General features: G+C 43.5%; 1 protein-coding gene across 1 annotated transcript; it reads left to right on the forward strand.

The window, feature by feature from the left end:
* The first annotated feature begins 1133 nt into the window (after positions 1-1133).
* On the forward strand, positions 1134-11642 carry GREM1 (gremlin 1, DAN family BMP antagonist). The gene is made up of 2 exons (XM_045016030.1): positions 1134-1309; positions 9384-11642. The coding sequence occupies exon 2, from the start codon at positions 9385-9387 to the stop codon at positions 9937-9939; it is 555 nt and encodes a 184-aa protein (XP_044871965.1). The 5' UTR covers positions 1134-1309; position 9384; the 3' UTR covers positions 9940-11642.
* The last annotated feature ends 9148 nt before the right edge of the window (positions 11643-20790 follow it).

Consider the following 20790-nt stretch of genomic DNA (forward strand, 5'->3'; position numbering starts at 1 on the left):
TGCTTAAAAAAAAACAAAACACCATGTACAAAGGGCTTGGATCCTGAACTCATTAGACAAACAAAACTCCCGTCGGTTTTTTGCCGGTAATAAGCGTGAGCTAAACTTCAGCTTTCCGCGTTTACCTTCTGTAGCTACACTTCTTTAGGCGCGATATGGATATTTTGTCAATCTTCTGAGCATTTAAAAAAAAATACTCCTTCGGCTTGACCAGCGAATACACAGCTTTGAATTGTACATGCAACGGCAGACGTTCCCCTTCTGAAACGCTGTTTTAAAAGGGAACGCTTGATCGCTAGGTTTATTAGCATTTAGTTTCATTATAATCTGGAGACGTTGGACTCTTTCTCTTTCTTCTTTCCCGTGCAGCACAGAATAACTGTAGACGCAAAAATCTGCCTCTGAAAGCTGCCTCGATATTCAGACACAGACACACACACACCCGGCTGTGGAAAGACAAGGAGGTATCACGGCTCTTGCAGGGATAAAACCTTTCATTGATAAAGACCTACTAGTATTGATATTGGATCGTAATTCACATGCTTTAATCCCCACCCCCAATATTATTACCAAAGCTACATAACTCCGGGCATAGTTGATAAGGACAAACCTCAGAAATGTCATGACATTGCAATGCTGAGACCAGAAATCTTGCTGGATCCATCCCCTCCTAACTAGACCAGGTTAGACACTAACAGCCAATGTTCTAGCTGATAGACCCCTAACTCTATCTGCTTTGTGTTAATGGAGAAGAGCTCGTGTGTGCAAACCGCTTTCCATGCAGTTACTGGCCCAATACACTGTGAACGGAAGGGGGGATTTAATATTTAACTCTTCTTAAATATCGGACTTTAATGGGGGCGGAAAATCTGATTTTCTGTGCATTCCAAGAACAATTCCTTGGGGGTGACCTTTAGCACCGAGTCTGTTGAAAGAGGAAAGTAGCCGAGTGTTTATCTGGAGATGACTGAACGCTTTCCCTGGTGGAAGTTTATGGAAGCGTTAAAGGGGGCGGATAACACGATCTTTGGAGGCGCTTGGCCAATGATCTGGAGGGGCTTGGAGAGCAGATCTCAGCTGGCAGACATTTAAATGGGAGACAGCTCGGCGCTGCTGCAATTTGTAATCAAGATCCGCGACTCCCTCTATATGGACTCACTGGCAGCTCCCTCCAGGCTCCTACCCCACTGCAGCCTCTAGCCGGCCAGCAAAGTAACGCACCCCAGGCAAGAGCCCTGTGTACAGCAAGAGACTTCACCGCTCCCGCTGACCACAGACCGCACAGGAGGGGGAGCAGCAGGCAGAGCAGGTGAGTGGGACGATTATTTCTTACCGATCTCTCTTTATACGGGCTCCTCCGGGGCATGGAAACAGCCAGGATCTTTAAGCGACAAGAAGGTGATAACTTCGGTGCTAGCCCATCCCTGGTGTAACAGCACTGACCTCAGGGGAGTTTCGCCAGGGATACGTTTAGCCACTTTTCTGATTTTTGGTTTGATTGAGTCTCTTTCTCCCTCTCGCCCCTTCCCCCCAATCGCTCTCCCTCGCGTTAAAAGAAACAGTCCTTAATTAATTGCTGTCTTGCAAAAGTCTCGAGACCTTTGATTTTGCAAACAGCCCCTCCGAGGAATGACACAGCCTCCCCCCGCCCCAGCTCAGATGCAGTGGAGCAGACAGAAAGGTATTTCCACTCTCAGTGCTTGAGATTATATTTATCTCCCTAGACAAACATAAGGATTGCAAAAGCCCAATTAGCTCTGCCTGTCATCTCCGCCTACAGCATCATTCCCAGCAAATTGGATTCGGCGCCCACCAGACATGCAGCAAAATCCCAGTCCGGCATCTGCGAGGAGTGACTGAAAACTAGGGAGGGGGGTTGGGGGGGGAAATCACTGATCCTGGCTGGAGGCTCCCAGGTATCAGGGCTCCCACCCCCGTGTGCCGCAGCCCCAGCCGCGATCCCAGGCGAGCCGGGCTTGGGGTGGGGCAGTTTCCCGGGATCTGGAGGGATGGTCTCCATTGAACACTCCTTGATAAAGGAGAAGTGTCAATTTCCAGGCTGGCCTGCCCTTCTCAGCCGGACTGGAAGCGATCCCAGGAGAGCCCGGCGGGACAGATGCAGCTCGCGGAGGGGGTGTTTGCATTAGCCCGTCTAGTGCGGCAGGAAGCTCCGGGTGCTGGGGGATTGACTAGCTCGCACCCAGAAGCCCTCCCGTAGCCCCAAAGGTGCCGTGAGACGCCTGCGCTCTCGGTGGCGCGACCCTTCTAGCTAGCGCGGAGCCGGAGCGCGGCGGGCCGGGGAAGACACGCGGAATCGCTGTCGCGGGTCATTGCGTCTCCTCCGCCGGCAGCGGCTCTTGCGCGGGGCGGGTGTTCGCCGCTCGGAAGCAGGGCACGGGCCAGAGCTCCCTCGCCCACGCGGGGATGCAGGGACCTGGAGCCCTCGGGCATTTTGCTGCTGTTGCCCTGGCGACTTCCCTGCCTCTTTCGGGGAACGTGCCAGCCCGGGCCCTTGAACACACCAGCCCCAAGCCCAGCCCCACGCGGGAGCTCCCAGCTCTGCCCCTGGCCCGGCCTCGGGTCGCCAGTTCTCTGCGCGCTGCGTCCGGCCCAGCGGCCCCTGTTATCGCCGCTCTGCGGACCGCGGCGCGGATCCAAAGCCAGCCCCGCCGGCTTCCCGCGTGCAGACAAGCCAGCGACCGCTCGGGCGCACCCGGACCTGCGAGGGAAGCGCAGGATCGGGCCTGCCAGCCACCCCGGCTTGCGGCTGCCCGGGACGCGCACTGCACAGCGGAGCGCGCTTCTCCCTTCCCCTGCCGGCTTGGTGAGCCCGCCCGCTGCCGCCCCTGCGCCTTTCCCGGCTCTGCGCCTCCTGCCAGACTCGGGCCGGGCCGATGTCCCGCCCGGCTCTGCAACCCCCAGCCCCATTAACAGCGGAACCCGGTCACCTGCCCTGCGCAGGCCCCTGGCTACCAGGGCTGTGGCGCTTTCAAAGCCTCTCCTGGGCAGTGCCGCAAAAGAGCGGCTCGTGCAAAGCGGGGCCTTTCCGGGACGGGCTGAGCTCGACGGCTCCGCAAGGGAGGGGAAACCCCGCATTGCTCTAGCGCTGGTCCCCACGCCAAGCACGGCTCAGGGCTGCATGCGGCCACCCCGGGAGCTCTGCTTTGCGCCCGAGAGCTGCCCCTGCTGGGATTTCTGCGGGAAGGGGCCGGCAACACCATTTCCCTGGCGCGATGTGTTTCATTGGAGAGGTTTGTTCCTTCATCGCCATCAGCACGATGTGCATAGACTCGACCTACCCAGCATGGTTCATAAGTATCAGGCCTGATTTTTAAAAGATTGCAAAGTAGAGGAGCAAAGCTCCCTTAGAAGCAAGACGGGGAGGTTAAGTCTGCTGCTTAGCCACTAGGCGTGATGTTAAAGCGGGTCATTTAATTTGCAACAACCTGAGACCATGGCGAAAACGGATACCTTCGGTGCCGGGTGTATCACAAACATTTCTCTCACCCCCCCCTCCCCAATGATGTTGTGAGGAGGGAAGCTGACTGCGATCGGGGTTTTAGTTAGTCCCATCAAGGCTCAGCTAGGACTCTAGGTACTATGGTGGTGGGGTCTTACACGTGGGGAAGATAGATTGCCAGGGCAGTGGGGCAGCACACCATTTCCCGGCTCGGGAAGCCGGAAAGCAAAGGGTGCCCTGCTGAAGGAAGCCTATAGCATCACTTAGTGTTTTGCATCTGAAAACTGTTCTCTTTAGCCATAAGACTCAGGTCTGGATATGTAATTAACACAGAGAGCCTCTTCCTGATAAACTCCCACCCCCAGCTACCATTGTGCACAGCGAGGCTTATTTTGTTAATCAACAATGTTCTCAATATGGATAAAATGCAAATATATTGTTCTTAGATCTCCACTCCAATGGCATGGAGATTTATAAAATCAACAGGGAGCTCAACAACGTATGTGGCCATGGGTTTAGTTATATATATAGAATATATATATGTATTCTTAGCCCCAGCTTCCTTTGGATTTTACATACTGATATTGGTAACTAGAAGAGCAATCTCTGGCATTCCCTTCCCTCTCGACTGTAGGCTACTGAGAAGTATCCAAGACACACATAGCTGATGCTGTATATGAATAAGAAGTAGCACTCATGCTCAAATGTTTCTGGTTCTTCCTAGAACTCAGACACTAGCTGGGCTAGGATATTTGTTTTTGTCTTTGCTATGCAAGCCAGAATTGTGCAAGGCTTTCCCTAGCAGCAGCCTTTGAATATGTATTACTGTCTACTACCGCAAAACCACATCAGTACTTTCAATGGATGTGGAGCAAAATCCCACTAGCCTCACTGACAGGCATAGTCTTATTGAAAACAATGGGACTACTCCCATGGGGAAGGCAAGTCTGGATCTGGCCCATGCGCATACTCATGATACACAACGGAGTTTTAGTCCTGATTTCCTATGCGACTGTAGTTTAATAGATGAAGGGTGGGATTTTCAAAGGCACTCAGTTTTATCATTAATTTCTGCATTATTCTCCACTTCCATTACAATAATTGACAGAAAAATAGATTGGCATTCTGCAGAGTGGTTTCCCTACCACCTTACTCACCAGGAGTCGCTTGCCATTTTAATGCATCTGAAATCCCACCAAACGGAGAAGTTGGTTTTGTTAGTCTAACCTTGGTAAATATTTTCTCTCTTTGTGGATTGCCCCTTCCACTGCTTTTCCTGTACTTCAAACAGGTGCATTACTGAAACATTAAGCAAGGACATTACTATACTTCATATAATAAACTGTGAATAAAAAATATTTTGCTCCTTGGAGACACAGGAGGTGGTACAAACCTCCTTAATTTGTATAATAGCCGAGAAGTTGGGACCTTATTGTTTCCTTGGATACTATATGAGGATCAGTCAGTAAATATATTTAATCACATTTTATCATAGGTGCTGGCAATAGGGGCTCGGGGTGCTGCCACACCCCCTGGCTTGAAGTGGTTTCCATTATATACAGGGTTTGCAGTTTGGTTCAATAGCTCTCAGTACCCCTACTATACAAATTGTTCCAGCACCCCTGCATCTTATGGAAATACATTTTGGGAATTTCCCATAATATTCTCCCATTAGATCCAGTTAATGAAAGTTTGCCATTGAATTCACTGAAGCCAGGGTTTTACCCAACATTTTTAAGCAAGCTGCATTGTAGTAACACTTCAGTACTATTATAGTGTAGGAGTTCACAATGGAACTAAAATGCCTTTAAATGTGACTGAGATCCTTAATCAGTAGCAGAAAGCATACATAAACTAAAAACTCACAATACTTTTTAATAATGAAATGGAAGGGATTTTATGTTTCTTCTAACTGATGCCATTGCTAATTCATTAAACGCCTTGATCTTCTTGGGTGATTAGAGCTTCACCTCTAGAAAATCTAAAGCACCATATAAGTGTAAAATATTATTACTATTGGACCACAGTGCTGCTCCCATTGAAGACAATACAAAGCCTCTGCTGGCTTTAGGATTGGACCTGAACTGATGAAAAGCAGAACTCTAAACTTGAATCTTGGCAATTAAGTAAAGGAGGAATTGATTTTCAGAAATTTTGTTAGTCATTTTAATGCTATTGGATCTTAGGGATGAGCCAGCTCCCATGGAAGTCAATGAGAGTTGGATTGGGCCTTCATATTTGTAGTTTGTATTTACTGAATTGTTAAGGAGATTTTTCAGTTCACGTTTCTGATTCTGCCAGTGTTTCTGTAATACTCAGAATGTCACATAACTTGCTCTTGAACATTTTGCAGAAACTTGGCATTCAAGATGTATGGGCCTGATCCCATGTGCACATAAGCCCCATTGTAGACAAGAAGGTATGCAAGAAAGTAGGCTCTTTATTTAACGAGAGATTTTGTCTGATTGATCACATTTCAATTATGAAACAATCTGGCTACCTCATTGCACAATGTCACTTGTAATTTTTTGCAGTGTAGACTTTTAAAGTTCTACAAAATTTAAGATTGATAAGGCTCTGGTTCATAAAGAACTACATTGTTCCTATACCATGGGGCCATGCAGATGAACAATCCCCTGCATGTGGGCATTATCTTGGGTCCAGGTCTTGTGTAGAATGTAGGAGCTGCACTTTAGATGCAACCTGGGTCCACACATCCCAAGCAGAGATGGGTGGGTCCCCAGAGGGAAATAAATTGCACCCTTTCAAGGGCTTGTAAGTGAAGTCCTCACTAAGTCAGCAAGTCACAATCTCCGCCCACACCCAGGCTACTCCTCTGTTGGTGCAGTTTAAGGCACAATCTAGCCCTGAATGATCACATTCATTTTTATTATTCTGAATTGTTTTTTGAAGTGGCCAATATATTGAATTTTGAAAAATGTTTTCTGTGTCACTAATTTTCATGATGACCCAATCTACCTTTTAAATATGTACAAAGTGTTTTCCATCCTTTGGGGGTGGAGGGGCGCAATCCTGCAACCAATTACTACCTTACATTTCCTTAAGTACAGCCTTAAGTGCTTTCTGAATAAGGATGCTTTCTTGAACCTGAGCCGTAGTGCTTACCACTGATGGAAACAACTACACTTGGTAGTAATTGTTTGCAGGACTGGGCCCTTTATGACAGACTGGAATAGCTATTCACAGGTTGCCATTCAAAGGGCTTTTTAAAAAGAGAGGAGGACAGGGAATGACACACAGATGACAAGTTTAAAAAACAAAAACGATGCTTCGGCTTTTTAGGAATACGCACATTGGCAATAACCAATTGAACAATGGAACACTAAACGAATACCTGAAGTTCCGTGTGCTGCCTAGAAACTAGCATGTGATTTTTCTGTTTGATGCAATGATGACTTTTTTTTTTTAGGGTACTGGCACCATACTGACTAAATAACAAACACTTTAAAAATACTGTCTAATTATAGTGTGGACACGTAGTCATCCAACAGATGGGAACAGCCCTGGATGGAGTCATTCTGGTCTCCTGAGAAAATAAACAGTCTTCTTTTAAATTAGTTTAAAGACAAAACATGGAAACTAAATTAAAAAAGAAACCCATTTGAATAACATTTTGGTTGTAATACAAACTGAAAAAAGGCAGGACATGTTCAGTCCAAGCTGACACTTGAAATTATGTAGTGTTACCTTCAATTAGAATTTCCCAGGTTTTTTTTGTCATTGTTGTTGGTTTGTGTCAGACCCTTAAGGTTATTAAAACTGCATGTTTTATTCAGTATTTCATTTAGATATTAAAAGCAACCCTTCTACATTCTCCGTAGGATCAATCAAGAATGTAAAGCTTGGTGTTATATTTGTTGTATTTCAATCTTTTTAGGTATGAAGTTCCTTTCAAACACAAGCACACACTAAAACATTAATCTAAATGAATGAAGTGAATGCGCTTAGCTATTTTGCCTATCTCAATCTCTGGGCACACTAACAATTTATTAAAAAATACTTAAAATAATATCTTAGGACCATAAGCAAGTCTATGTCATAACATCTTCCCAAACCCAGTGACTCCTAACTCTACCTCTTTCATTTTTTCAATCAGGGACATCTGTGAACATCATAATGTAAATGTTTCATGCAATTTTGGAAAATGCCAGGAACTAAGAAATTAACATGCATGTTTTATGGCTGTGATTCTCAGTCTGTAGTTCTGTAGACAGCTCTCATAATGTCTGTCTGGTTCGCTATCTGATTTGTCTTGGTCTCAGGCAGAACATGTGAAACAATCATCACAGGAGTGCTCCTACCACTCCCTGATACAATACGGGGAGTGCTGAGCTCATGGATTGGAGGAACGGAGGTATGGCAGTTGCTTCACCTGGGGCATGTGTCAAAAAGGCTCTGGTGCAAGTAAGGGAGGTATCCACACCTGATCCAACCACTAGGAGAGGTTAGATAGAAAGGAGACCTTCAGAAGCTGGTAGAAGGGAGGGAAGATACTTGTGCCATCAGACACAGGGAGGGGAGATAAGGTGTGATACATCATGACACTGAGTCACATCAGTGCAATGTCCAGAGCTTGAAGAAGTCTGAAAAAAGTGTTTGGGGAGGGTCTTATCACCCCTACATCTTCCCATTCCCCATCCAACAATTAATTCTACCCTCAGCCTCCAAATCAGCTTCTACCAATTTTGCACATTCCAGCCTCACATCAGTTCTGTTCCCTTGCCCTCCATTAATTCTGCCCCTACATTTGTTCTTCTTCCCTTCCCCCCATCAGGTATGCCACTCTTTCCCCTCCACCCCCGCCATCTCACATCTGTTCCTCCTGCAACTCCAGAGGTTTTTAAACCCTCTTCCCATTCCCAACTCAAGTGTTGCAGGGAGGGCTAGGGGAGGTGGAGGAGCAGAGGCGGGGGAAGGAGGGAACAGAGCTGCCCTGAGCTGCTGGGCTCTTTCTGCTCACCCCTTATCAATTCCCTCCTGTGAGAGCAGCTTTGGCTCCTGGTGGAAGAGCTTGGCCTGCTTCCTGCAGCAGCCCTCAGGAGGCAGGCAAGTGGGGAAAGCACCCAGTCAGAGGGGGTTTACCCCCAGCAGAAATGAAATATGCATCCCCTCAGCGACCTGGCTTGAGTTTTAGAAATTTTATTTCCCAGGCTTGCGACCTGGTGCAACCGGTGCACTTCTTCAAGTGTTGCAAACTGGCCCAAATTCACTGCTATGAAGCCTCTCATACCATTGTGCAAAGGAGTCTGTTTGTTTGTGCAATGTGCCGAAGAGCCAGAAGAACCTTAGTTACTTTTCATGTTACACTGGTCTCTCTTCTGAGTTACACCAACCTAGACTCCATTACACTCACACTCAGTGGGCCAAAGTTCGAGACTTATGTAATGGGTAGATTTATACTCTGCTAAGCAAAGGGAGTTTAAGTAAGTGTAACATTTCTGATCCTGGTTCTCCTGTCCTACACCAGTGTAAATCAAAGGAAATGGAGTTACACTGGAGTGAAAATGGTGTGAGGAGAGAAGAGAATCAAGCCACTTAAACTGATGTAATGTACGTGAGGAGAGGAAGTGAAAGATATATGCTACACACAATTGTCAACTCCAGCTACGGTTTTCACATAGCTGGAGTTGCGTAACTTAGGTCGACTTAGCCCCATAGTGTAGACCTGCCCTTAGACTCCCTCCAGATTGACCTAGAGACTTTTGAAATGGGATCACGCTATTTTGTAGCTCTCTGCAACTCCTTTTAATGCTAAAGTGTCTCTCCAGCTATTAAAGGCTGGGCACCTCTCCTTTCTGATACACTTTTCTCTTAGACCAGAGGAGATATTGTACACTTGCCTTTTGCAGATTTCGTATGAAATCCACAATTGTGTTTTGTTTCCTCACTGTCCCCTACCTAGGATGGTCCGCACAGTGTATGCTGTTGGTGGTCTGCTTCTTCTAGCTGGACTCCTGTTACCCACAGCAGAAGGGAGAAAGAAGAACCGTGGGTCTCAGGGAGCCATCCCTCCTCCTGACAAGGATCAGCCCAATGATTCAGAGCAGACACAGACAAAGCAGCAGCCAGGTTCAAGGCACCGAGACCGGGGAACTGGCACACCAATGCCCGCCGAAGAGGTGCTGGAGTCTAGCCAGGAAGCATTACACGTCACTGAACGCAAGTATCTTAAGCGGGATTGGTGTAAAACTCAGCCCCTCAAACAAACCATTCATGAAGAAGGCTGCAATAGTCATACTATTATCAACAGATTCTGCTATGGCCAGTGCAATTCTTTCTACATCCCAAGGCACGTCCGCAAAGAGGAAGGCTCTTTTCAGTCCTGTTCCTTCTGCAAACCTAAGAAGTTCACCACTATGACAGTTACACTCAATTGCCCTGAACTTCAGCCCCCTAGAAAGAAGAAGAGGATCACGCGAGTCAAGGAATGTCGGTGTATATCCATAGATTTGGACTAGACTTTGCAGAACACTATTACACTGATGCTCCAGGCATAGGCAATCGTCATTGCCAGGTTAAATAAGAGTGAGTGACATAACTACCATACCTGCGTGGCTGGACACAACTGACAGGAACCAGAGTGAATCACCCAAAACATAATATGTGTGTGTGTATGTGTGTGTGTGTGTGTGTGTGTGTGTGACTGCGTATCTATACAGAAGTATATGAATGTTCACTATAGAATAAAAACATTTAAATTCATGTGTGAAATATCACCAAAGGCCTGTAAACACAAGGTTCAGTATCACATCTATGAATTAGGACCCTTAGCATACACTCACATTCTCCCTGCTTGCTGGGTTCAGTGCAGCTGTGACTTTTGCTAATGCCCCACTGGAGACCATACTATTCACCTTCACGATATGAAGAAATATCAAATCAGAGGCATTCAGGAGCTTCCAAGCATGAATTTGATCCTAAATTTAAAATAACCAATGTTAAAAGAGGTGCAGTTATAGATGAAACCTCACTAAAAGCCACCTTTCCACCAATAGTTTCTATTATGCCTTTGTTTTTTTTTAAATCAGTGTTGCTGGGAGGCCGGGTGGGGTGGGGTGGGGTGGATAAGAACCAACAGGACACAGACAGAGAGAAAACAACCCCAGGGAGCTAGAAGGAAAAAGAAGGCGAAGAGTTAGCAGGAAGGAGAGGAAAGGGACAGGAAGGAGTAGGAGAAGGAAGGAGAGAAAAGATGAGAAAGACAAAGGAATAAGAGGAGACATTTTCTTCTGCTACTTTTTTGCTTTAATTTATAGACAAATCCATTTGTTATATAAAATGAAAAGAAATTACAAACATGGAATTCATTCCTGAATTCTAATAACAGTCTAAATCAATTAAGATCCATTCTTATGTCACTAGAGCCTCTTGATTTATTTATGGTCTTGTAATTCAGATATCAGCTGCTTTATATATTTATGTATGTGTCTGTACTCTACATGTAATATGTATATATACAGTCTCTATCTACATATGTGGGTATATATGTGCACCCAATGAGGTTATGTATTTTGTGTATCTGTACTTTCTCTCTCACACAATGTACCAATCACAAAAAAACTCAGTATACAACATCAAGCACAAAATGGCAGTAATTTAGCATATAAAGAGCAAAGCAAAAATTACAAGCATCATGTGACTGCAAATGCAATAACCACACAAGAGACAAAAGACATGGCATGCATGACTAGTAAACATTGCATTGTTATTGTTATTTTAGCTCTGCCACAGGCATGCAGTTAGTTGAAAAAGAGATGTACAGCCTTGCCAGCAATAATCTGCTTTTTATATCCTTTGCCACAGTCTTGCATTTAAACAGGATTTGGACTAAGTAAAGAGAATTTCCTGAAAATTAAGGGCTAAATGCTCCCCTTCTGGAGAAAAAGCCATATGAGGGGAATAGTAACTCCTACAACTCCATGGGCTTCACCTGTAGGGTTAGCCTGGCATTCTCCCCTTAGGGAGTGCAGAAAGTCTTGCAGGAGACTCTAGAGATTCCAGCACAGCTGTACAGAATGTTAGCCACTCCCCACTTCACCCTAATATTCGCTTCCTCACTCAGCAGCCATGCAGCTGCTTTCGCCCTCCCCAGGCCTATCTCACAGAGTGCTTCCACAAACAGTAATTTCACAGTGGGTACGTCCAGACTATCTGCCGTATCGGCGGATAGCAATCGATTTATCAGGGATCGATATATCGCGTCTCATCTAGACGCGATATATCGATCCCCGAACGGAGTCCCCGTTGACTCCGGAACTCCACCAGAGCGAGCGGTGGTGGTGGAGTCGACGGGGGAGCCGCGGACATCGATCCTGTGCCGTGAGGATGGGAGGTAAGTCGGAATAAGATACTTCGACTTCAGCTACGCTATTCCCATAGCGGAAGTTGCGTATCTTACATCGACATGCCGCCTAGTGTAAACCAGCCCAGTGTTTACCAGCCAGGTGAAGAAGGAAACAAGCCACGTAGAATGGCTGCTTCTGAGCGCATCCCCAGCAATAAGTTTCAGTCTGATCTCACATCAGTGAAAAGGCCTATTTCTGCCACTGTTGATGTCACTGGGATCAGGATTGGGCCATAAATCAGGAGTAACCCCAGTGAAGGTAGATATTCCATTCTAAAGTTGCCCTAATATAAAATCAGTGTGTGAGAGCGAATTAGGCCCACTGGGTTTGTGTGGAGGGGCTTCTAGTCTAGGAGACAGCCTGCCATTGTGGTGCCTTTTCTCTTCTGTATGCACAGGCCACAACTGGCAATATTTGGACAACTGTGCTTCCTCATATTCTATGCTTCACAACAGAGGGGAGTATAGGGTCTTAATTTCGGAGCAATCCACAAAGTATTTTTATCCATCTGGACTCCGAGAAAGACAATTATTCTATTATTATTATTATTATGCCAAAAGGGAAAATACAGCATTGGCATATCACAAATACAGGATCTGTTCAGTCATTTATTTAAAAGCCACAGCTATTACACAACGTATCACACAGTTATTGGTCAAATCCTACATTTCTGAATTTAATATATTTTTACTGTAAGATCCACAACAGCGCCATCTGTAACACTAAGATTGCAAATCAGTGATTCATATTATTAAACTGTACACATTGGATCTGGCGTCTTCTGACTTTGCTGTTCTGACACGTTTCTGCGTGGATTTTAAAAACTAAATCTGGAGTTACAGGAGGTAAATTTCCACTGTGTGGAATGTGAATAGTTAGAAAAATATGGATATTTAATGTTGGTATTAATACAAAGCTTTTTTCATTGATATGATAGGGGGTTTGTTTTCCCTTAAATGACTTCTTCCGAGTTGGTGAAAATGAAAAGTCATTCTGAAACCTGGCTGAAAGCTTTAAACTAGTTATTGTTTCTGTTCAGTGAACAGATACACAGCTAGGGGGTGAAATCCTGCCCCCTCCCCATTGAAGTCAATGGCAAAACTCCTATTGACTTTAATTGGGCCATGATTTCACCCTAGGTTGCTAAGGACCATATCCTCAAAGATATCTCCTCATCGGAAGTTAGGCGCCTAATGACCTTTGAGGATCTGGGCCTAAGTCCCTGCACTCCATAGCCAGCAGACAAAGCTTTAGATGTTTCTGGCTCCTTTATTTAACATTCCTTAGAGGTTAACTCTTTTTGAAGCAAAATTTGTGAAGCTTTTCAGATGTACATAAAGGAACAGTCAGTTATCTATGCAAAGAGCACAAAGGACCCCCCCCACTTTAGGCAAAAATCAAGTGTAAATTTTATACAACAGACTTTTGTGAATTGCTAGTTACTGCTTGGGACTAAAAAGTTCTGCTGACTTACAATTATACAAGATATGTAATATCTACCACAATATAGATTTAAGTGTCTGCTTTAGTCTAACCTCCCCTCCCCCAACTGATTATATAATCTAAGGCTGCAGTGTTTTCATTCTCAGTCTCATGAAACAAATTTTGGTTTTAAAATGAAATTCTAATAATTTTGCAGCTGAATAGAATTGGACTCTCTCTCCCCCCACACCCAGCATTTTATATGTCAGTTTAACTACTATTAAATAAATAAAACAGCTTCTTCAGTCCATTTCTTTTGGTTTCCTTTTTTCCACTTCCCTAAGTTTCCAGCTCGCTCTGGGTCTGTTGTACTGATCTCTGACTTCTGTGGTTTCTTCTAATTAAAAAAGGTCTTAAATTCTGACAGAGAGACAAGCAATGGCACCATCATTCACCACGGCTACTTCAATAAGGTCTTTAAATGAGATCTGTCACTTCCCCACACCCCTCAACAATTTATAGAAGGAAAATCTCAATCCTTATTCACACTTTTTCCCTTGTAAACTCTACAACGACAGCTCAAAATTGTAAATCAAACTTGAAATGCTGAGGCTTTAGAGACAGACATGGGCCAGCCTCAGCACAACATTACTCCACTTTCAGGCCAGTGCTAACACCATTGATTTTATCCCCAATCTTTTACAAAGTATACGCAGTACTGACAACGTACCTACTTGCCAGCACTCTAAGAACTGTAAATAGGGACATATAGGCTGAACCCTAAGGACAGATCTGGAAGACTTTAAAAGGAAATTTTGCTCTGGGGAAAGGTACCAGACTTACAGCCATAGAGGCTGGCCTCCTTTATGTTCCCCCTGGAGTGGGTAGAACATGACCAATAGCAATGTAAGCTTTACCACTCTAACCTGTCAATCTGTTACACACTTGCCCACAGTGACGTGTGGGGGAGTAGGTCAGTCCCAATGCCTGTGCAATCCTACTGGATTCAGGGATGGTGAGTGTCTTTTAACATGGATCACGGACCAGTCGGTGGTGATAATAAATTTCAGAATCATGTACCTTGTGGCTCAATAGAATTACATTGGCATGTTCAAAAATACACCATTATGACCGAGCTGTAGACTGGGGCTTTAGAGAGCACCAGCACACAGGGAAAAATGTTGGCACATGATTAGAAGATGGAGCTGGGTGTGAGATGCTCTGGATTCCAGTTCCAAAGGTGGAAGAACCTGGTCATCAGTGGGGAGTTGATGAAGCCCCATGTGTGCATCTGCACATTAGACTGTGTGATGATGATTGTTTTGTATAAACTTTGAATTCGCCTGTGTGCTGTAGGTCTCCCATAGTTCTTTTGTGCTTTTGAAGTTTGTAAACAGGATAATAATAAAGTAACAATAAATATATTTTTTATTTAAAATTCAATTTGACTCTTTTGGGGTCTGGATCATGGGCGCAGCTGGATAGCAATAGAGCTACAGGAATAGATTTGCAGAGCTGAATTATTTTTTAGAAAAGGATGCAAAATGGAGAGGAAACCTCTTCCACTCATTCTGACTTTAGCCAATGGATGTCTTTTAGGTATGATGGTGCATTATTTATGTTACAATAAACCATTACATTTAATAATACACGTTGCACTTACATAGGACCTTTCAAGTAAAGTTCATACATTGCTTAGCAGTGGCGAGCATTGTATAGATATGGAAGCTGAGGCACATAGTGAGACATGACAGTAAACCTAAGAAGACTTGCCATGATGGAAGGTTAGAGTGAGAATTATTTTCCTGCCTTCCCAAACCATATGGCCACATTAAGGATGGCTGGATTGCAACTCTGGACAATGGGGGAAGAGTGGGAGATGCATGTCTGACACTCCCCCAAATGAATGAGTGTAGAGGGGTGGTGAACAGGCAACACTGTGGTTCAATCCCCACCTACTGGCCAGCAGAGCACCATCCCCTACATGTGGCTGAGCCTAAAGCTTCAATCTAGCCCTAAATGATTTGCCCACAGGGAAAAAGCAAAGAAATGGGACTAGAATTACCCCAGGAATAACTTTGCATCAGCAGCTTGTGGGGGCCAAAGTGGCTTTTGCATTTCAGTAATGAATGACGTGGTCTCTAAAGCTCTTTGGAATCCTTGAGGGCAAATAGTATTATATTTAATATATATAGGAAGAATTCATCATAGTTTTATGGTAAGAGAGAAGGACTAGGATTCTGGAGACCTGAATTCAATTGTCACCAATAGTTGCACTTGGAATGAATTTATCCAAAGTTTTTAAAGGGAAATGCAGAATAACTAGAAACTGCAGGGGAATTTAGGAATTTATTTATGTTGGGCATTGGTCAAGGCACCAGGGTTAAAATCACTGCCCAGAAACCTTTAATGACCACACGTTGTCAGGGCCTGGCTTTTAGGTCTCTACTGAAAGAGACCAACTCTAGTAAAATTCAGTACCACATTTCTTTACATGTAGGATTTCTGATTTTCATTCTTAACCAATTAAAAACAGATAAAACACACCTGATTAAAAACAACCCCCCCCCCAAAAATTGGTGTTTGTCCAATAAACAGCAGAAAAACACTGGAAATGGTTACGACTTGTATCTAAGGGCTTGTATACCCAGAGCAGTAATGTGGACTATGGGGGTATGATTTCTACAGCACATGAAGTGTTACACATTAATTGTCAGTGTAGACCCTGCTGGTGTGTACTAAAGGTTCCCTAGTGCACCTTAATGTAATGCTGTTTGAAACAGTGCTATGTTAAAGAGTATTACAAATAAATTACTTATTATAGCATATACTCTGTAATGAGTTAAGGACATCATATACATTAGTAATTACAGTAAATACAAAGAGCGCCTTGAAAACCCCTGGTTTTTGGACAGCTACATAAAGTTCAAAAATTGCTAAAAATAACCCTCCCAAAATGAAATTTATAGACCTCAAAAACATAAGCTGTATTTACACGTTGCTCATCAAATTCTGAGAATAAAGCCATGAACACATAGCAATGTATATGCAATAGCCAAGTCCAGAAGTGCAGCTTCATAATAGAACTTCATCAGGCATCTTCATGTAAACATCTGAAGTAGAATGTACTGTGTTTGCTGTCTGGGAATATGTCTGGTGACTTTGATAAGGTTCCCCCAAAGACAGTGTGTGGCTTGTGGCTGCCTGGATTCCTCTCCTAGTTTTTACTGTGGTTATAGGGAAAAGTTCTGGATTTTTAATTGTCATTCGATCATGTTTCAATTATTTTCCTAAATTATTGGAAACAAAATTCATAACCTGGCGCTTTTAAGTGATTGTAAGAACAAGATGTGATGAACAAACTACATATTGACATAAAAGGAGAATTCTTGGGTTCACATTTAAAAAAAAACCTTCAAAGTTGCAATAAGCTATAACTCCTCCTTGCTGTGATACAGATGTAACGTGCATAGTTTGGGGATGAATTGGGCAGATAATTGACACTGGCTCCCATTTAATATTCAGCAGAGACAATTCTACATGATCATGTTTGCATTTCCTTTTTAAAGCATGCCTTATGAGAACTGTTATATTCCAATGCATATTAAGACAGATCAAAAGTACAAAGGTTAAAATAATATCTATTTCTCTGTTATAATTTTTATCTATATCTAATATCTCTCTCTCTAGTAATATCAGTAGTGACACCAGGAGGAAAACAATTTGAAACAACAGGGTTTGTTTTTTTACATAGATTATAGCCCAGGACAATGCAGACCGGGTTGATTTATCAGGTGTGCTGTATTAGATGGAGGGGGTACATAGAATCATAGATTATTAGGGTTGGAAGGGACCTCAGGAGAACATGAGGCTGTTAACTGTGGAGCTCCAAGCTACTCTTATAACAATCAGTGAACATTTAATGATAAGTGCTTGTTTAAGTTCCTCATTTCATGGTATCCATTTTGAATCCCATGTGGCTTCGGGCGGGGAGGGGAAGGGATGGAGGACGCTAGAGGAATGCTGTGGGTTCTGCCATGAATGGAAGCACACCAACCCCTCGGCTCGTATTAGTAACTTAATAGGCCATAAACTGGAAATCCCTCCCATCCATACATTAATAATAAGCATGGTGTCAGAAATGTACCAAGCTCTGGCTCCGATGCGTACTCTGATGCTGGTCTGCGGCAGACAGCTCCCCAGGGTCATCCCCAAACAGCTCCTCTGAGTACAGCCTTAGAATGTGCTGTAGGTGCCACGGTGGCATAGCTGCTTCAGTTACCAGCCTCAGCAGCAGGTCACTTCTTGTCCTTTATTCAGCAACTGGCTAGGGTGACTGCCTTTGTTGGATGGAAATAAGGGAAAGCTACATGAAAAATAAGGGGCAAAACGCCATTTTTCTCTCAAGTGAACATTTCTATTGCCCTCAAATATTTAATGCAATTATCATAAGCTTCAATGTAATGTTTAAAATAGTACTTACTAGTTTTAATACATTTCAATACATCTTAAAATAAGGGATAGATGGTCCCCCTAAGGGACAAATCAATGCAATAAGGGATGGTCCTTTAAAATAAGGGACAGGTGGTCATCCTACAACTGGCTGTTCTCTGGCAGTGCTTGTTACAGGGAGAAGGGAGGACTATAAGGGTGCCATCCCCATTCGGCAGATTGTCATGAATCACTATGGACTCAGTGATTTCTAGAATTCCCAGAACCCAGGTGCATTCCTTGTACAAGTGGCAGGAAGACAGGGAGTTGCCAGAGTGCTGTTAGAAGCTTTGACTTTGCAGTAGACTGTCTTCAGCTGCTTGATTTGCTCTTTGTATTGTGTTGCTGTCTGGTCAATCCCCAACACAGCCAGCCACTTAAATATAGTTTTGTAGACATGGTCATTTCTTGTGCTCTTGCTGAAGTTGAAAGTCTTGCTCACCCCACACCACAGCTGCGTTCCTCTGGCCAGCTAGCAGCATGCTTGATGCAGGCAATGCTGGTCATACTAATACATGGGAGGGTTAACTGTGTTTCCAGTTGAACAGTCTGCCTAGAAATGAAGGGTTAAATACAGAGCAGCTGCATTTGAACCAGGAGGTTGCTGCTGGTTCCTGGGCAGCAGGTAAAAAGTTTTGGAATGGAATATCTGGGAAGCTCAGCTCAAGAAGCTTGTGGGATAGTGTTGGCAGACTCTCCGGACCTGAGTCTGGATACCCAGACTTGAGTTGCATCCACACTGCAACATGCCTGGACTTTGACCATGGTCACAATGGGGCTCAGGCTCTGATCTCTTCCCCCCGAGCAGGGTCCATGGGCCTGAGTCCAGAGAAGTTCCTGGCCCAAGTCAGACTGATTTCTCTGTGTCTGCAAGGGAGGTTTTCACTTAAACCTGTCAGAGTCCAGGCTTTGTGTGCTGTGTAGACATATCCTGTGATTTATACCTTTCAGAAATCCAGCTCATTTCAGTCTCAAGGAAAGAATTTTACCCTATCATGGTCTCCCATATGCTTTCACTGATAATGGACTTAAAGCTATATAAAATGTTTGGCTAGAATCACAAGGACACTCAAAAATCAGCCTGGGTTTCAGTTCAACCTATGTTTGCAAATCAGCAGCTTCATTAGACTGGGAGAAAATCCAATTTCAGTGGAAGACCAGTCATACATTATGATTTCTCAAAGCACTCAATGGCACCACTCCTTTTAAAATACACTAGCCATTAGAACACACAAAGAATTTTTAACACAATAGTATGGTGAGATTCAATATCTACACTAGACTGTACGCCACATGCAAGAAGATTGATGAACACCTCCTGCTTCATGTTGCTTTAATAATTGTTTTAGTTTTATTAATATTTTGGCAAGTTGAAAGTTCTACAAGGAGCTGTGCCACACTCAGAGCTTCACATAAAAAAACACTTTGCGCAAGCCATAGTCACTTTTATTTGCATTATAAAGTTTGGTTTTGTTTCGATATATAGAAGCCCAAACAGGGTTCCGTGCACAGCTTTTCATAAATGTCTTAAGCATTTGACACTTCTGATGCCACCCCAGTTGCCTATATATAGATCTGTCTTGTGTAAAGAATTTAAAAAGCATTAGAATGTAGAAATCAAAGAGCCAATAAATTTAAAACCAATCTTATTGTCTGCAGCCTAAAGTGTTATTAAGATCAAAGTGGAGCAAACATCTGGCATTCGCCTTTCTGCAAAAATTAGATCAGATTACCTACCATAGGATTTTTAAATCCATTTAGGGAGTTGTTTCCATTGTACATCTAGTTATATTTTTCTTTTTCTTTGACAGATCTAATTTCGTAATCCAAGTCTAACCTCCTCATACATTTGGAATTAAAACAAATTAAACAATAAAATATGGAAATATACAGTTCTCTCTGCCATCTGTTTCCTGAGGGACCTTCAAATCTTAAGCAGAGGTTCAGTTATCCTTCTACTTTGGTACTAATTGTAATTACCTAGATAGAAACCTATACCACGTACATAAAGTACACAAGGCTTTGAAAACCAGAATCCACCGTCCACACACAAAAAAATGCTTTAATCAAATGTTTGACTCTCACTCCATATATATGAAATATAATATAGGCATTTAAGAATATGCATAATATAGTTATATAATTTGTAATTATAATATACAACCATAGTCCAATTGCTCTTTCTCTCTCTATATATAGAAAGAGCAATTGGACTATGGTTATATATTCCAAGACTATATATATATATTCCAAGACAAAAAATAGTTTAAGATGCAGGTACGATGGAGAGTACATAGTAGTAATTTAAGGATACAAGAGCATTACAGTTATGTCATCAGTATCTCAAAAACAAGAACTACAAACCCTGGAGATTCTGAGGTAAGATTAAATTTAAAAGAAAGCCATACGTAGTAATGTGTGGGAATGCACCCTTCAAACAATCTTAACTCTGCCCGGTACTGACACCAGGCAGTAACCATACAATTATGATAAATACATTTCAATATTCATGGTCCCAGATGAGATGGGGCCCACATAGTTTTTTGAAACAAGCCTGAAAAGATTGAAAAACGAGGGCTAATGATTAGACTCCCATAAGCCCCGCTTTGCCCAGAAAATAGGAAGGGGGGTATAGCAATCATTTCAACTGAATTTTGTGTGTGTTTTTTTAACCACAATGGCTTTCAGTGATGCTCCAAAGGATGTCTAATGGGGCCGGTGTTTTTGTGTGTGAATAAAATAAAGCCCATTGATCAAATGTATCACCTTTGAATTATCCTTTGATACAGTGGAAAATGTGAATTTTTTTTATCATGGTCAGACAATAATGTGCTCTTTCACTTTCTTTTCAAGGTCCTTCCACCTCAGCAAGGCAAACACATGGCACCAGGACCCTGTGGGAACAGACCCACCTACTGAGGGCAAGGAGAAAGAGTCCGAGATGAGCTGATAGGTGAGATTCTAGAGAAAATGAGTCAGCAAGATGGAGGTCCAGAACAAACAGACTGAATATTAGGATAAGGCTGCAAAAAGGGTGGAGAGAGAGAGAGG

Source organism: Mauremys mutica, chromosome 4 (genome assembly GCF_020497125.1).
Source record: "Mauremys mutica isolate MM-2020 ecotype Southern chromosome 4, ASM2049712v1, whole genome shotgun sequence".
NCBI classification, from domain to species: Eukaryota; Metazoa; Chordata; order Testudines; family Geoemydidae; genus Mauremys; species Mauremys mutica.